Consider the following 17,490-nt stretch of genomic DNA (forward strand, 5'->3'; position numbering starts at 1 on the left):
GATTTTTGTTGTTGAATATGTAAAACTGTTTTTGCCATATGTTATAGTCTTAAAATGGTCGACCTGTCCTTTTTTTCGTCGGAGGTTATGGGAGGTTTCTTTTCTTTTGACAAGGTTTAATAAATAGGACGGTCTTTGCTTTTCTAGGATTGCCGGCAGTGTTTTATTCAAAAGTATCTTACTCACGATGGCTGGTTAGGTCCCGCGTTCTTCATCAACTAATATGCGTCCGCAGAATAAATATCTGACGTCATCCCTAAAGTACTTCAATGTACACATGTAGATGATGAAATTAACCGCATAGTTGAAAACAATGAAATTTGAGATCGCGGTTGACCATTCGCGGAGGTATATCGGGGCACCTGTAATCAAATAAACCCAGCGGAATATAACATACGGGGCCATCGAAAGGAAATATATCAAAGAAACGATGAACAGATTTTTGACCAGTTTTCTCTGCAGTATTTCAGTCTTGGAGTCTTTAGCAAAGAGCTTATTATTGCCTACTCGGAAAACTCCAGCTACAATCAGAGTGTTGGCAATGAACACAATACAGACAGGAGCAACCGTATTGGTATTGAATAACCAAATGCCAAATGCTTCAAATATCCAGGTTGGAAGAATGCCCTGCTCTTTCGAACATAAGCGCCTGGTAATGCCATGGATTTGTACCGTGGATGACACATAAGTCAAAAACGCTGGACAGTAAAACGCAAAAGAGATTAATAAAAGGATAACAAGAATGATATTCCGCCGTCGACTGGTGAAGAGGCCTGCCACCTTTAGAGGATACCAAACCGCCACACAGCGTTCTATACTGTAAGCGATGATGATGTACCCCGACATAAACACAAAACAATTCCAAACGAAGATTCGGAGCTGGCAACCAATATCTGTGGCGCCAGACGCGATGTTGATATCTCCGTTTGTGACGTAAAATAAGCCATTATGAAGCCAGGTCTGAAAACTCATCACCAGGTTTCCGGTATCTGACACAGCCAACGACACTAGGTACACGCTTGCAGCGGTGTTCCTCCTTCTTTGTCTCACGAAGACAATAATAGAGAGCATGTTGCCGACGAACCCAAAGATTATGACCACCAGCATTAGGTAGGCCCCAAAGAACTTGTTGAGGAGTCCCAGAAATGACGGTGCGTTCTCCGATCCATCCACTTCGGCCGTGGTTTGGAAAAGGTCCATCGTACTTTTGTTGCTGTAACAAAATTATGTGTGAAGCTTTGGACAAAATCAGCTCACTATCCTTTACAAGTTTCAATTTTCGTCAACGTACCAACCAGCTCGATTACTTTATTTATTCTGAGTATTGGTGAAAACATGATAAGCGCTCTTAACAAATACTCTTGTGTATTATACTTTAAAAAACTAAAGGTCGACGGATCCCGAAGAAGAAAAGACTTTCTCCTTTTGACGAACGCAATAACTGGCCTCACCGAGAAACAGACAAAAGACAGAATCTGAAGTACACACAGTGTTCGAAGGATAGAATGGTGCTCCTCGTGACAAAGATGAAAACACACGCACTCATACTGGATACTGCATGTAAAGAACCTTCTCAAACAAGACCCGAGCTAACTCTGATCCAGGACGTTCACCTATTTCCTAGTTTTTATTTGACCTTTAACTGGTCGAAGCTACTCCTTCATTCGTATAACCGTTCCCAGGGAACGAGCGAATGAGTACTGCACAATATGGGGTCATTTGTATGTACCTGTAGTGCTCATGTAATGAACTACATGCACAACTAGGACTCTATCCCTTGTCTGACAAATGACATCGTCTCTCTGGTGTTAAACCTAATCAGACTGGCCTAATCTTGGTTAAGTACGCGAAAGGTGGCGGACCAGTGTCGAAGATATTTTTCGCATTGCTTTTGCGTTGAGAGAAACACAGACGGCAGATCGTTTCAAAGTCTTCAGCGTCCACATACAAAAAGGACTTACCAGACACAAGTTTGCCTGACTGCACAATTATCGTGACGGTACAAACCGAATCGTCCGTTTGTCTTCCTAGCTTTCCGTTTCAATAGAATCAGTGTTGGGCAAGTTGCCGATTATGATCGAAGACGTTGTTTACGATGTGGGTTTGCGATTCCCCGATGCAGTGTCCTATATGACGTAAGTGTACCAACCAATCATAAGTCCTGTTGCCGCTCGTTTAGAACCCGTCGACTAAACACTTCCACCAACGCGTTTCTTGACTTTCATTATATCTTTGATGAATCTCAGAAACGGGCGGTACTTGTAAGGCTCAAACTCGACTCTCCTTCAATGACATCGACAATATAGTCGCCATGGCCTTTCAACAGTTTAATAGCGCGATTCATTGAAACTAAAGTTTCATCGTTATTGAAGCTAAAGTTTCAATGACAAATCAATGCTAGCTTTCGTCTTTTCTTTTAGTTACATGAACCAATAGTTACTTCGCGTGATCGACGATGTAATTCGAATCTGCCGAACACGACTGATGAATGCAAAAGCTGCTGTAAATCAGGATCGGTATTGATTAGTTTTTGGCTGTGAGTGCATTATTTAACCCGTAGTGTGTATATTTTATTATGTAAGATGAGTAGGCGCGTAAGTCAAATTTTATAGGCCTATATTTTGAAATTCTTTAAGTTCAAAAGGCTAAGGAAAATGATGACAAACACCAAGGATAACTTTACTGTCAGGAAAGCTACATCATGGACAACGTCACTGTCAAGTTGATGACGGTACGACCACGAATATCGAAAAAGCAGCAGGAATTATTACGTCCAATAGTAAAACCAGGAAGCACGCGATTATAAGTTCATGTTGGCGTTTCGTGGTAGGGGGTGAAAACACATTAGTGTCAGTGTATCCGGTTAACGTGCAACTATTTTTGTTGGAACGTTTTTATCACATGTAAGTAATTTCTTATTAGATATAAAAGACACCTTTACTTCTTTGTAAAGTTCTACAATATATAAGCTGCTATCAGAGGATTTCAGCAAATACAGGCTGATGCCCTTATTTTCTTAAACGTTATATTTGATATCATAATATATCATATTATTGATTGTCGGTTTGGCATTTCGTTTTTACATTGATTAATCAAAACTAGGAGAAGCCTACTTTGTCACGTCTATGAATGTCGGCAATTTTTATTCAAAAATGTCTAACTCACCATGTTTAGGTCCCGCGTTCTACATCATCTAATATGCGTCCGCAGAATAAACAGTTAACGTCGTCCCTAAAGTACTTCAATGTACACATGAAGATGATGAAATTGACCGAATAATTAAAAACGATGAAATTAGACATTGCGATGGCCCATTCGCGGAGGTATATGGGGGAACCTGCAATCAAATAAACCCAGCGGAATATAACATACGGGGCTGTTGAAAGGAAATATATCAAAGAAACGATGAACAGATTTTTTACCAGTTTTCTCTGCAGTATTTCAGTCCTGGAGTCTTTAGCAAAGTGTTTATTATTGCCTCCACGGAAAACTCCAGTTACAATCAGAGTGTTGGTGAAGAACACGATACAGACAGGAGCAACCATATTGGTGTTGAAAAGCCAAGCTGGAAATACGCCCAGCCCTTCCAAACAAAACCGCCTCGTAATGCCTTGGATTTTTATCGTTGACGACACATAATTCCAAAACGCTGGACAGTAAAACATAAGAGAGATTAATAAAAGGATAACAAGAATGATATTCCGCCGTCGACTGGTGAAGAGGCTTGCCACCTTTAGAGGATACCAAACCGCTACACAGCGTTCTATACTGTAAGCGATGATGATGTATGCCGACATAAACACAAAACAATTCCAAACAAAGATTCGGAGCTGGCAACCAATATCTGTCGCGCCAGACGCGATGTTGATTTCTCCGTTTGTAACGTAAAATAAGCCATTCTGAAGCCAAGTTTGAAAGCTCATGACAAGGTTCCCGGAATCTGACACAGCCAACGACACTAGGTACACGCTTGCTGCGGTGTTCCTCCTTCTTTGTCTCACGAAGACAATAATAGAGAGCATGTTGCCGACGAAACCAAAGATTATGACCACCAGCATTAAGTAAGCCCCAAAAAACTTGTTGAGGAGTCCCAGAAAGGACGGTGCGTTCTCCGATCCCTCGACTTCGGTCGTGGTTTGAAAAAGGACCATCGTACTTTTGCTGTTGTAGCTGAATTATTTGTGAAGTTTGGACTAGGTTTATATTTATCATTAGGCTCTTGATCACGAGAACTATTTATATGTAACAAGTGTCAGAAAAGTATTTTTTCTGATATCAGATCACTACCCTTTACAAATTTTAATATTTGTCAACGAACCTACCTGCTCGACTATTTTCTTGTTCTGAATCTGTCGTAAAAGTCAAGGCTCTAATACTTGAATTGGTAAAAACGTGATATGCCCTTTTTAACAAATACTCTTGTGTGTTATACAGTACAAACCTAAAGGTCGACGGATTCCGAGGACAAAAACCATTCCTCCGCTTGAGGAACAAAATTACCGGCCTCAGTGAGAGAAAAACAAAACACAAATTCTGAAGTACACACAGTTTTAGAAGGATAGAACGGTGCTCCTCGTGATGGAGACGAAAACACACGCACTCATCCTGGACACTGTATGAAAAGAATATCTCAAACGCAAGTCTCAAACACTTGTCTCAAACAAGGCCTGAGCGAACTCTGATCCAGAACGTTCACCTATTTCTTATTTTAATTTGACCTTTAACTGGTCGAAACTACTCCACCTTCATTCGTATCACCTTGCTCTAACAACTGTTCCCAGGGAACGAGCGAATGAGTACTGCACAATATTGGGTCATTTGTATGTATCTGTAGTGCTGATGCAATGAACTACATGCACAACTTAGACTCCCTTGTCTGGCAAAGTGCTTTTTCCTCTGGTGCTATTACGCCTAATCTTGGTTATGTATGCGAAAGGTGGCGGACCAGTGTCGAAGATACTATTTGCATTGCTTTTCTGTTGGGAGAAACACAGATGGCAGATCGTTTTTAAGTCTTCGGCGTCCATATACGAGAGGGTCTTAGACACAAGTTTGGCTTACTGCACAATTATCGTGACGGAACAAGCCGAATCTTCCGTTTGTCTTCCTAGCTTTCCGTTTCAAAAGAATCAGTGTTTACCGATTATGATCGAAAACGTTGTTTACAATGTGGCTTTGCGATTCCTCGATACAGTCTCCCATATGACGTAAGTGTACCAACCAATCATAAGTCATGTAGGTACTCGTTTAGAACCCGTCAACTAAACACTTCCACCAACGCCTTTCTTGACTTCAATATACCTGTGATGCATCTCAGAAACGGGCGGTACTTGTATTAAGGCACCAATTCGACTCTCCTCTAATGACATGGACATTATAGACGCCGTGGTCTTTCAACAGTTTTACAGTGCGATTCATTGATACTAAAGTTTCAATGGCAAATCAATGCCAGCTTTTGTCTTTTCCTTTAAGTTACATGAACCAATAGTTACTTCGCGTGATCGGCGGTGTAATTCGAAACTGCCGAAACGACCGATGAACGCAAAAGCTGCTGTAAATAAGGATTTGGACGGTATCGATTAGTTGTTGGCTGTAAGTGCATTATTTAATCCGTAGTATGTATGTTTTATTGTGTAAGATGAGCAGATGCGTAATTCAAGTTTTAAAAGCCTATATTTTGAAATCATTTAAGTTCAAAAGGCTAAGGAAAAGGATGACGTACACCAAGGATGGCTTCATCGTCAGAGAAGCTACTTCATGGACAACGTCACTGTCAAGTTGATGACGGCACGACCACGAATATTGAAGGAGCAGTTATAATTATTACGTCCCATTGTGAAACTAGAAAGCACGCAATTATAAGTTAATGTTGGCGTTTCCTGGTTGGGGGTGAGAACACACTAGTGTCAGTTATATTGCTTACCGTGCAACTATTTTTGTGGGAAAGTTTTTACCACATGTAAGTACTGTAGTTTCATGAAAATAACACCACTTCATTAACAGCCGGTGTCGCCGCCCCTGACTCATAGGGTGGCGAACAGAGCTGTTGAGAAGGCCGATCATTGGCTGGGATTCCAGAGAGGGTTGTCCAGGCCTCATATCCAATATACTTCAGTTTCGAGTCCAATCCTTATTGTTTGGGTTGTTGAAACCGATTCGTAGGTCTCCCATGAATGGGATAATGGGATCGGGCCTTCGGCCATTGTACTGAGTGTCCCAGAACATTTTCAACTAATCGTCATTGGTAGTGTAAAGGGTGTCTCAGTGCTAATGGCTGATAGTGTCCAGGGTGTCCATGAAAAAAGTCCAACTGACATATTGGCTTCTGCTGGTTTTAGGGACTGACCTGCCCTTTCAAAGTGAGGCACTGCTCAGGGAGGTAATGGAGCATGTCTTCGGGTCTTATCATCCCTTCGGGCTTTCAAAGATACTTTGCAGTGCGAAATTGGTAAGAATGAGAAGTTGTCCGTCACATATCTGGAGACAAAACCGAACATCCCTCTGAATGTACAGTCTTGTCCGAAGTGGTCAGTGAAGGAATAAAAAAGAACGATGTGCGCCGGCAACTTTGCTCCAGAGGCTGCGATGCAGAGGGTGACGGTGTATCCAAGCTTGGTATTGGACCTGGATGATCGGACGTCTATGGCCTTCTCCCCCGTGGTGTTGGCCGTGTACATGGTTCTCATATTAAACAGGACAAAGGTTTGGTCCATGTTAAAGAAGAACCGCATCTGTATATCAAGACGATCGATGCTCCCAGTAACCACATCTCGGAAGGTCTGGATCCTTGTAGCAGCATCAGCGGGGACGGTCGTTGTATTCTTAGTCACCCTTCGTAGGGACACGTGGCGTCTCTTCATCAAGCACTCCATACAGCCTATGGATGCGTTGAAATCCCATAGCTGAGGGCGACAATGCTGAATCCCTTCTCTGACATCTTGGGCTAACTCATTCCACCAGCTTTGCCACACTACCAACGCCTTATCTTGAATGTCGAAAACGGAGACTGCGAGGCGACGCTCTCTCATCTGCTGCAGCCATTGGTAAAGCTGGTCCTCAACCTGTGGCCATAACGGATCACGGGGCTCCATCACCGTCTTCTTCCGGCCATGCCCTTGTTCTTGCTTCTGCTCGAGGTCCTCGAGATTCCACCTTCTAAACGTCTCCCAGGGGATGTTATAGTGGGCGGCGAACTCTCTCATACTGCGCACCGTACCGTACCGTTCGCCAGTGCCTCCTTCTGGTCTCTCAGGTAGGCAAGTTTTTCTGTCACGGTGTAGCGCCGGCGTCGTTTTCTCAGCAGCTCTACAGCATCCATTGTCGCACAGGTTGTCTGCAATGTGGGTACCCTCAGTGGGGCTTCATTTATAGGCCTAAGAGGCCCTAGAATTACTCAAGAAAACCACAAATCCTAGAAACTTCGATTCTGTTTTCTCCCACGTAGGCCTAGGGAGTCTAAATCAAAACAGAGGGTTGTAGAAAAACAGAGGATGAGCTCCTCGTTTTCTTCGGAATTTCGTGACTACTATCATTGCCTGAATCTTACTTTGCTTTACTAATGCAAGCATTCGTAGATTTTTCTTCAGAGTTTCAATAAAGACTTTTTTGTTTTGGGGGATTTGGATCAATCTAAAAGGTGCTTCAGTTTTATGAGACAACCTGTATAAACGGTCGGCGAGTGGCCTTACCATTTACGTCATTCCACATGCGCACTCATCGACCAGTAAGCCCACAACACTTCGAATCAATAGGGCTGCGGTAATAAGTGGGGTTTAGCGTAACCGTGACAGCTCGGCTGAGCCATCACAAGGGCCAGCGAAGTCACTCATTGGTTACCTCTGGTGAATAGACTCGATAGAAGAGGCCGGGCCTTGAATATCCCGAAGTGGTGTTATTTTCATGAAACTACAGTAATTTCTTATTAAAGACACCTAGATTTGTGGTGACTTCTTTGTAAATTTCTATAATATATAAGCTGCAAGCTGATGCCCTCATTTTCATATACGTTAAAGTTTATATCATGATACATGTATATAATTCAATCATATTATTAATTGTCCGTATTCGTGTTTTTGTGTCATATTAAGTTACATGTATTAAAAACTAGGAGTCGCCTACTTCGTCACGTCTATGAATGTCGGCAATGTTTTATTCAAAAATATCTAACTCACCAGGGTTAGGTCCCGCGTTCTTCATCATCTAATATGCGTCCGCAGAATAAATATCTGACGTCATCCCTAAAAAACTTCAATGTACAGAAGTAGATGATGAAATTAAACGCATAGTTGAAAACAATGAAATTTGTAATTGCGATTGACCATTCGCGGAGGTATATCGGGGCACATGTAATCAAATAAACCCAGTGGAATATAACATACGGGTCCATTGAAAGGAAATGTATCAAAAAAACGATGAACAGATTTTTGACTACTTTCCTCTGCAGTATTTCAGTTTTGGAGTCTTTGGCAAAGAGCTTATCATTGCCTGCTCGGAAAACACCAGCAACAGTCGAGAGTGTTGATGATGAAGATGATACAGACAGGAGCAACCATATTGGTGTTGAATAGCCAGGCAGTAACGGTCTCTAATATCCAGGTTGGAAGAATGCCTTGCTCTTTCGAACATATCCGCCTGGTAATGCCTTGGATTTGTATCGTGGACGACACATAAACTAAAAACGCTGGACAGTAAAACGTAAAAGAGATTAATAAAAAGATGACAGGAATGATATTCCGCCGTCGACTGGTGAAGAGGCTTGCCACCTTTAAAGGATACCAAACCGCCACACAGCGTTCTATACTGTAAGCGATGATAATGTACGCCGACATAAACACAAAACAATTCCAAACGAAGATTCGGAGTTGACACCCAATATCTGTGGCGCTAGACGCGATGTTGATATCTCCGTTTGTGACGTAAAATAAACCATTATGAAGCCAGGTCTGAAAACTCATGACCAGGTTCCCGGTATCTGACACAGCCATCGACACTAGGTACACGCTTGCTGCCGTGTTCCTCCTTCTCTGCCTAATGAAAATAATAACGGAGAACATGTTGCCAACAAACCCAAAGATTATGACAACCAGCATTAAGTAGGCCCCAAAGAACTTGTCGAGGAATCCTAAAAATGATGGTGCGTCCTCCGCCCCTTCGACTTCGGTCGTGGTTTGAAAATGGTCCATCGTACATGTACGTTTTCTGCGGTAACTAAATTATTTGTAAAGCTTTAATCCAGGTTTATCATAAGGCTTTTGACAAATGAGAACTCTGTATATGTAAAGCGTGTATCAAAAGAATATTTCTGATATCAACTCATTACCCTTTACGAGTTTGAATTTTCACCAACGTACCAAATTCCTCGATTACTTTACTTGTTCTGAAACTGTCTTGAAACTCAAGGCTCTAATACTTGAATTAGTAAAAACGTGATACGCACTTTTTAACATATGCTTTTGTGTGTTATACTTTAAAAATCTAAAGGTCGACGGATCCCGAGGACAAAAACCATTCCTCCGTTTGAAGAACAAAATAATCTGCCTCAGTGAGAGACAAACGAAATACAGATTCTGAAGTACACACAGTTTTCGAAGGATAGAACGGTGCTCCTCATGACGAAGAAGGAAAAACTCGCACTCATCCTGGGCACTGTATATAAAGAAACTTCTAACAAGGCCCGAGCTACATCTGATCCAACACCTTCATCCTATTTCTTATTTTCAATTTGACTTTAACTGGCCGAAGCTACTACCTTGCTCTAACATCTGTTCCCTGAGAACGAGAGAATGGGTACTGCCTAATATGGGATCTTCTGTATGTACCTGTAGTGCTGAGGCAATGAACTACATGCACAACTAGGACTCCCTTGTCCGGCAAATGGATTTTTCCCTCTGGTGTTATTACGCCTAATCTTGGTTATGTACGCGAAAGGTGGCGGACCAATGTCAAAGATGTTGTTCACTTCGAATTGCTTTTGCGTTGAGAGAAACACAGAAGGCAGATCGTTTCAAAGTCTTCGGCGTCCTCATCCAAAAGGTATTGGACACAAGTTTCGCCGGCTTCACAATTGTCGTCACTATACAAGCCAAATTGTCCGTTTGTCTTCCAAGATTTCCGTATCCATAGAATCAGTCTTGGGGAAGTTGCCGATTATGATCGAATACGTTGTTTACAATGTGGCTTTGCGATTCTTCGATGCAGTCTCCAATATGACGTATATTTGTGTATCAATCAATCATAACTTATGTAGGGACTCGTTTTGAACCCGTCAACTAAACACTTCAACCAACGCCTTTCTTCACTTCCATATATCTGTGATGCATCTCAGAAACGGGTGGTACTTGTATTAAGGCCCACAACCCGACTCTCCTCTAATAACATGGACAATAGACGCCGTGGTCTTTCAACAATTTAACAGCGCGATTCGTTGAAACTAAAGTTTCAATAGCAAACCAATGCTAGCTTTTGTCTTTTCCTTGAAGTTACATGAACCAACAGTTACTTCGCGTGATCTGCGGTGTAATTCGAATCTGCCGAAACGACCGATGAACGCAAAAGCTGCCGCAAATAAGGATCGGTATCGATTAGTTGTTGGCTGTAAGTGCATTATTTAATCCGTAGTATGTTTATGTTATTAGAGAGTATTCGCACCCGCACGGTTAGCCAAACGACTACATTTAGGTCATCAAATATTGCGGTCTTATGACGTTTACACATACGGTTTGGAGAGATTATTATCCGTAGCTAGTCACAATACGTGAGTGAAAAACGGTTTGACAAAACAGCATGATTATCCAAAAAAATCTTCCCACAATGATAGTTTTTCTTTTAAAATCCTAAATGAACAAATATCTTTGCAATTTTTGTGAAACATTTCGTTTCTGGCATTTGTATCCATGTTTATTTCACTTTTAAATATCTTGTTTATAGCCGTCCATAAGTGCCTTTTTCATTGATGTCCAAGGCAGTCAAAAGAGGCATTTCGCAATTTAACTGATTACAAAATCAGCACTGTTAAGTCATCGACTTCTGTGCGGTCGTTACGTGTACACAGGCCCTTATAAGAGGCCTTTTGGCCAGCCGTCTGCATTTCACGCATAACAAGCTGGATATCCGCAAGGTGAATGGCGTTTAGCATGTTTGGTAAAATACACTACGGGTAGCTTGATTTTCTCTGGTGGTAGATCTCAGTGCCAGAAGTAGCTATTTGTTATTAATCCTTAGTTTCGGAAATAATTTCGTATTCTTTAAATGGAATTTTATGATTTTAGAAAAGGCCTGCATAAAACTTTCCTGATTCTCTTTTAGCATGGCGACCGAAGGTGCAAGTACCAGCAAGTCAACAAACAAAAAAAACGCGCCTACTCGATTTTTCCCAGCACTTGACATTCTTCTTCTCAGAGAACTGGTTGCGGTACAACCAACAACTAAGCCAGCGTGGGATGAAGTCCACCAATATGTGAACACAGCTTTGACGGAGGTGAAGCGCGACAGCTTTGTCACTCTCCGGGCATGCAAGGATAGGGTGAAAACTCTCCAAGAGGCTCATACGAAGGACGAGTTGAAATCTCTTAGAGCGTAAGTATATCTTAAACACTGAAACATTGCAGTGTAACACAAATGTGGCTAAGAGCGGCCCCATACACTCTGTGTCATTAGGCCCTTGGTGATTTTAAGTTACCAGGGAGATATCATTTTCTTGATGGAAAAATTGGTCCAAGTATATACATGTACTATGTGTTTTTCCATTGCTTTAGCACCAATGAAAACACTATTTTATAATTTATACTCCCAGTTTCTTTCTCGGCTGAAAATGCGTCACGCTGACCTTTGATCAGGACCTGCAATGTTACTCATCAACTTTTGTGTCACTTTTTAGGTCTGGGACAGATGAGGAATACGACGAGCGAGCCCAGCTGCTTACTGATTTGGCCAGCCAAAGTGAGGAAAGGCGGCCAAAAAGCAGGAAGAAAAACCCGATCTCAAGGAAGCCCAGGGACGACAAATACGCCAGGCTGCTATGGAGACGCTGAAAGTAAGAGACGATCCGGAAGAACACGCGGATGGTTTTGATCGTGAGTTGGACGGAGCTGATGAAAATCTCGAACATCATGGAAAGAAAGGTAAGAATAACTTTTTCTTCTTCACGAAAGTATGAAACTCGCTTTAATGGCAGCTACTGATTGACAATACGTACATTGTATTACATGTAACATAACCCGACTCTGCATTAAACGGCGGGTACACTATTCTTTTTGCAGCTGCGAATTGCACCACCAAGCCGGCAACGAAGAAGCGTCGAACTGATTCTGCAGAGTACGTGACGTATCTAAAAGATAAACTTTCCTTTGAAAAAGAGCGTTTCGAAGTAGAAAAGAAGGAAAGAGAGGCGAGGATCCAGAGGGATCAGCAAATGATGGAAATGATGATGGCGTTGGCCAAAAACAAAAATTAGATGCTGCTCGCAACGATGTAAGATTTGACAAATAAATAATTACTCGCAGAATAAATTTGGACTTTTCGTCTGTAATTTGCACAATTCAAATATTTTCTCTACATTTACAACGCAAAGTTCAGGCTAAATAGTTCTCTAAAGTTGGAGGGTCCAGTTGAAAGTACTGACTCGTCTGATTGCCATAGACACATGTACGACAGTTGACCAGAATAGCACCTACCAAGTAATACTTGGCTACTGGAGACAACAGTACTTTTAAATTTTTCCTAAAGTCCAAAAACGCGTAGTTTCGCACCAAATTTCCGAACTCCCATTCCACGCATTGACGGACAGAGGACATTCTCCTGTTGAATTCTTCTTCTGCGGCACACAGGTTTGCTCCTCTGAATGGACTCGACAGATACCTTCGAATGGGATAAGCCGGATCGCCGTATATTGCAAATGGCAGGCCATTCCTATCAGTGAGATCTCTAGCCTCCATTTGCTCCATCAGTCCACTCATACGAAGCAAAGCGCAATCATGTCGACGCCCTTCCAGTGGACCATACAGATGCGTAATCAACCCGTTTGGTATGACTACTGACTGAAATTTAATCGCATGTATACGCTTATGCACATTATAACATACGCGTTGATGGCGTGTTGGCCTGCATATAGGACGAACCGTGCCATCTACGAAACCAATGCAGTTCAGCAGCGGGGCACCCTTCGCGTGTATCTGGTCTGCATAGATTTGAAGTTGTGCGGGATCCAGCCATGGGTTGTCGAGAGTCCTCAAACGATGAGCATGAGTGTTGTACAGAAGGCTTATAGTCTCATTAATCACCATTGACATGGTAGATGCAGGTCGTCCAAAAAACCTTTCCAAATCGCTCAGTCTGTTCGGATACGAAAATCGCCTTAAAACCATACACAATGCATCGAGTCCGCTGCACGTGCACCTGTTTGTTACAGTAATCACATCAGGAAGTCCCGACAAGCGATACAGACGATAGAGTTCTTCCTTCCTGAAACGAAAGTTGAACCATGACTGGTCATCAGTAAGCTCATCCAAATTAAACCTCGGCCATTGAGGGTGTTGTGACGATCAGTGATCGTTTGTTATTGCGATCAGCTGACTTCTTCCTTGACCCGGTTTGACCCCGTTATTGTATTATTATTTCCGCGCCAAAAAATTGTTTACCGAGATTTTGCGAGATGTTGGCGAGACTTAGGTAACACCCATGGGCATGTGTGTTCAAGACAGCACTTCGACTCCGTCCGCGATTGAGTGAGGATCGCCGCCGGTTCTGTACTATTCTATAGATGACAACGCCCAGAAGTTCGTAGCGAGATGGTTGAAATGGTTTGAAGCAGCGTTGAAAATGGTGGTAACGTTTTTATGATTGATTCACGCCGTACTTTACCGATAGAATGAAAAAAAATGCCATAATTTTACCGGTGTGAAGCCTTTCACGCTTTACGTACATTTGTATACGGCCGATGCACTGACCGTGTGTATCGTGCTGTGTTTGTAACGTATCACCAGTTTGTGTCTTCCTCTCGCTAATGTATAGCTATCTGTGCATTTAATTGACATGGTTTTCTATAGTTTGAGAAGGGGTCTAAAAGGGGGGTGTATTAATGTTTGAAGGTGCATTCTGGTCTTTGCGGACCAGGTGCTTCGAATAGGCTCGCGTAGATCAGGTCGACCTGAGCAACTTTCCACTCCACTCTTTTAGGCCTATTTTCGATGAATGGGCTGTAATGTTGTTGATTCTCGGTTAGAATGAATCGTTATCGTTTAGTATTTTAGTCCATTGGTGTTATTGGACATACTCGAACCTGTTATATAGACTTTAAAAATTATAGACCGTGCGAACGGATTTCTGGAAAACCATTATATAAAACTCAGTTGTATTTTGGGACTAAAAAGATGTTGTGTTAACCCACGGTTTTAATCTGTGTATGTTGACTTCAGGTGACTGTTTGATAGTTATATTGTTAGAAGCCAGTGGGTGTGATTCCATCACTGTCTCTCCGCTTACGCCAGAAGCCGTGTTGAAGAGTTGGACGAATCCGCCCTGCTGAGATCGAGAAGGACGAGGCCTTGCTGTTGACGTCCCTCCCCGTTTATAGAATACCCGTGGCGGTATAGTATTCTTAATTTACTGGCTAGTTTATTGTTACGACCTGCCGGCTAGTTAGGACTAGTCTGTTGCCATCTGGGCAGAACCGGTTGAGTCGAAGTCATTTATATAGTCCTAGCTAGCGGTCAGGTTGCTTCAGTCAGCCTGAGTCAATGTTACAGACTGTTTGTGTTGTAGCACGTTTTGAGTTGTGAGAAGCATTTTAGTATATATCCCTTAGCGGAAAAAACTTGTATTGATATATTCCCCTTGGCGGGAAGATAATTTGACATATATATAATCTACTACGCCCTTCTACTGACGTTCCGGGCTAGAAGACCGAAGTCTGCAATCGAACACGAGACGGAGGATAGCCTGTTGTAGATGCCGGAGAAGAGACACCGCAATCGTGTGTAAAAAACTAGTACGGAGCCGCTGGCTCTAGGCTGAAGCATTTACAGCTGTAGTGAATTGTAGGTATCTTATGATAGCTTGTACCATAAATATACAGTCCTCTTCAAAAAGTAATTAACCTCTGGCATAGTTATCTTATCGTCATCTTGTCAATTCGTTGATCGCCAGAACAGAGGGTCGTATGTAATCGCGCGTTCCTGTGGTCTATCGTGAAAAAGAATGTACAGAAGATCTTCATCCTCTTCCTCGACTGCCATTTGTAAAAGGTCCATGTTGAAAGTCTAGTGAGCGTCGACTGTTCACTTTACCACTTGTAGGTCTCCTCGGACATGACCCGTGCAAAGTTCAGAAAATAATTACCTTACCTGTCGAATGCCATTGACAAATTGAAGGTACCTGCCTTCTACAAGGGAAACTTACATAAACCTTGTGTATTAACTATCCGTAAAGGCTAACCGAATCTATCAGCGAAATCACGATAAATTAAACGTTGACCGTTTCACGGTTACGGATGACTAAATGTAGTCGTTAGGCCTAAATGTACTGGTGCGAATACTCTCTATTGTGTAAGATGATCAGGTGCGTAATTCAAATTTTATAGGCCTGTATTTTGAAATTCTTTAAGTTTAAAAGGCTAAGGAAAAGGATGACGCACACCAAGGATTACTTCACCGTCGGGAACTACTTCATGGACAACGTCACTGTCAAGTTGATGACGGCACGACCACGATTATTGATGAAGAAGAAGCAGGTATTATTACCGTCCCATAGTAAAAGCAGAAAGCACGCGATTATAAGTTCATGTTGGCGTTTCGTGGTTGGGGGTGAGAACACACTAGTGTCAGTTATATTGCTTACCGTGCAACTTTTTTTGTGGGAAAGTTTTTACCACGTGTCAGTGATTTCTTATTAAAGACACCTAGATTTGTGGTAACTTCTTTGTAAATTTCTACAATATATAAGCTGCAAGCTGATGCCCTCATGTTCTTCTACGTTATAGTTTATATCATAATTCATGTTTTTAATTCAATCATATAATTGATTGTCGGTTTCCTTATTTTGTTTTTATATTTAGTTATTAAAACTAGGAGTAGCTTACTTCGTCACGTCTATGAATGTCGGCAATGTTTTATTCAATAATATCTAACTCACCATGGTTAGGTCCCGCGTTCTTCATCATCTAATATGTGTCCGCAGAATAAATATCTAACGTCATCCCTAAAGTACTTCAATGTACACAAGTAGATTATGAAATTAACCGCATAGTTGAAAACAATGAAATTTGAGATTGCGTTTGACCATTCGCGGAGGGATATCGGGGCACCTGTAGTCAAATAAACCCAGCGGAATATAACATACGGGGCCGTTGAAAGGAAATATATCAAAGAAATGATGAAAGATTTTTTACTAGTTTTCTCTGCAGTATTTCAGTCTTGGAGTCTTTAACAAAGTGCTTATTATTGCTTGCTCGGAAAACTCCAGCTACAATCAGATTGTTAATGATGAAGACGATAGAGACAGGAGCAACCATATTGGTGTTGAATAGCCAGGCAGTAAAGGCTTCCAATATCCAGGTTGGAAGAATGCCTTGCTCTTTCGAACATATCCGCCTGGTAATGCCTTGGATTTGTTTCGTGGACGACACATAGGCTAAAAATGCTAGACAGTAAAACGTAAAAGAGATTAATAAAAGGATAACAAGAATGATATTCCGCCGTCGACTGGTGAATAGGCTTGCCACCTTTAGAGGATACCAAACCGCTACACAGCGTTCTATACTGTAAGCGATGATGATGTATGCCGACATAAACACAAAACAATTCCAAACAAAGATTCGGAGCTGGCAACCAATATCTGTCGCGCCAGACGCGATATTAATTTCTCCGTTTGTAACGTAAAATAAGCCATTATGAAGCCAAGTCTGAAAGCTCATGACCAGGTTCCCGGAATCTGACACAGCCAACGACACTAGGTAAACGCTTGCTGCGATGTTCCTCCTTCTTTGTCTCACGAAGACAATAATAGAGAGCATGTTGCCGACGAACCCAAAGATTATGACCACCAGCATTAAGTAAGCCCCAAAAAACTTGTTGAGGAGTCCCAGAAAGGACGGTGCGTTCTCCGATCCCTCGACTTCGGTCGTGGTTTGAAAAAGGACCATCATACTTTTGCTGTTGTATCTGAATTATTTGTGAAGTTTGGACTAGGTTTATATTTATCATTAAGCTCTTGATCACGAGAACTATTTATATGTAACACGTGTCAGAAAAGTATTTTTTCTGATATCAGATCACTACCCTTTACAAATTTTAATATTTGTGAACAAACCTACCTGCTCGACTATTTTCTTGTTCTGAATCTGTCGTAAAAGTCATTGCTCCTATACTTGAATTGGTAAAAACGTGATATGCCCTTTTTAACAAATACTCTTGTGTTTTATACAGTACAAACCTAAAGGTCGACGGATTCCGAGGACAAAAACCATTCCTTCGCTTGAGGAACAAAATAACCGGCCTC

At 41.9% G+C, this 17,490-nt stretch overlaps 1 protein-coding gene across 1 annotated transcript; it reads left to right on the plus strand.

Moving 5' to 3' along the window:
* Positions 1–11,106: 11,106 nt before the first annotated feature.
* Positions 11,107–13,043, plus strand: LOC135485321 (uncharacterized). Its single transcript, XM_064767207.1, has 4 exons — positions 11,107–11,116; positions 11,305–11,574; positions 11,876–12,119; positions 12,258–13,043. Exons 2-3 carry the CDS (start codon positions 11,306–11,308, stop codon positions 12,027–12,029), a joined length of 423 nt encoding a protein of 140 aa, XP_064623277.1. The 5' UTR covers positions 11,107–11,116; position 11,305; the 3' UTR covers positions 12,030–12,119; positions 12,258–13,043.
* Positions 13,044–17,490: the final 4,447 nt, after the last annotated feature.

Source organism: Lineus longissimus, chromosome 3, assembly GCF_910592395.1.
Source record: "Lineus longissimus chromosome 3, tnLinLong1.2, whole genome shotgun sequence".
Classification (NCBI taxonomy): Eukaryota; Metazoa; Nemertea; class Pilidiophora; order Heteronemertea; family Lineidae; genus Lineus; species Lineus longissimus.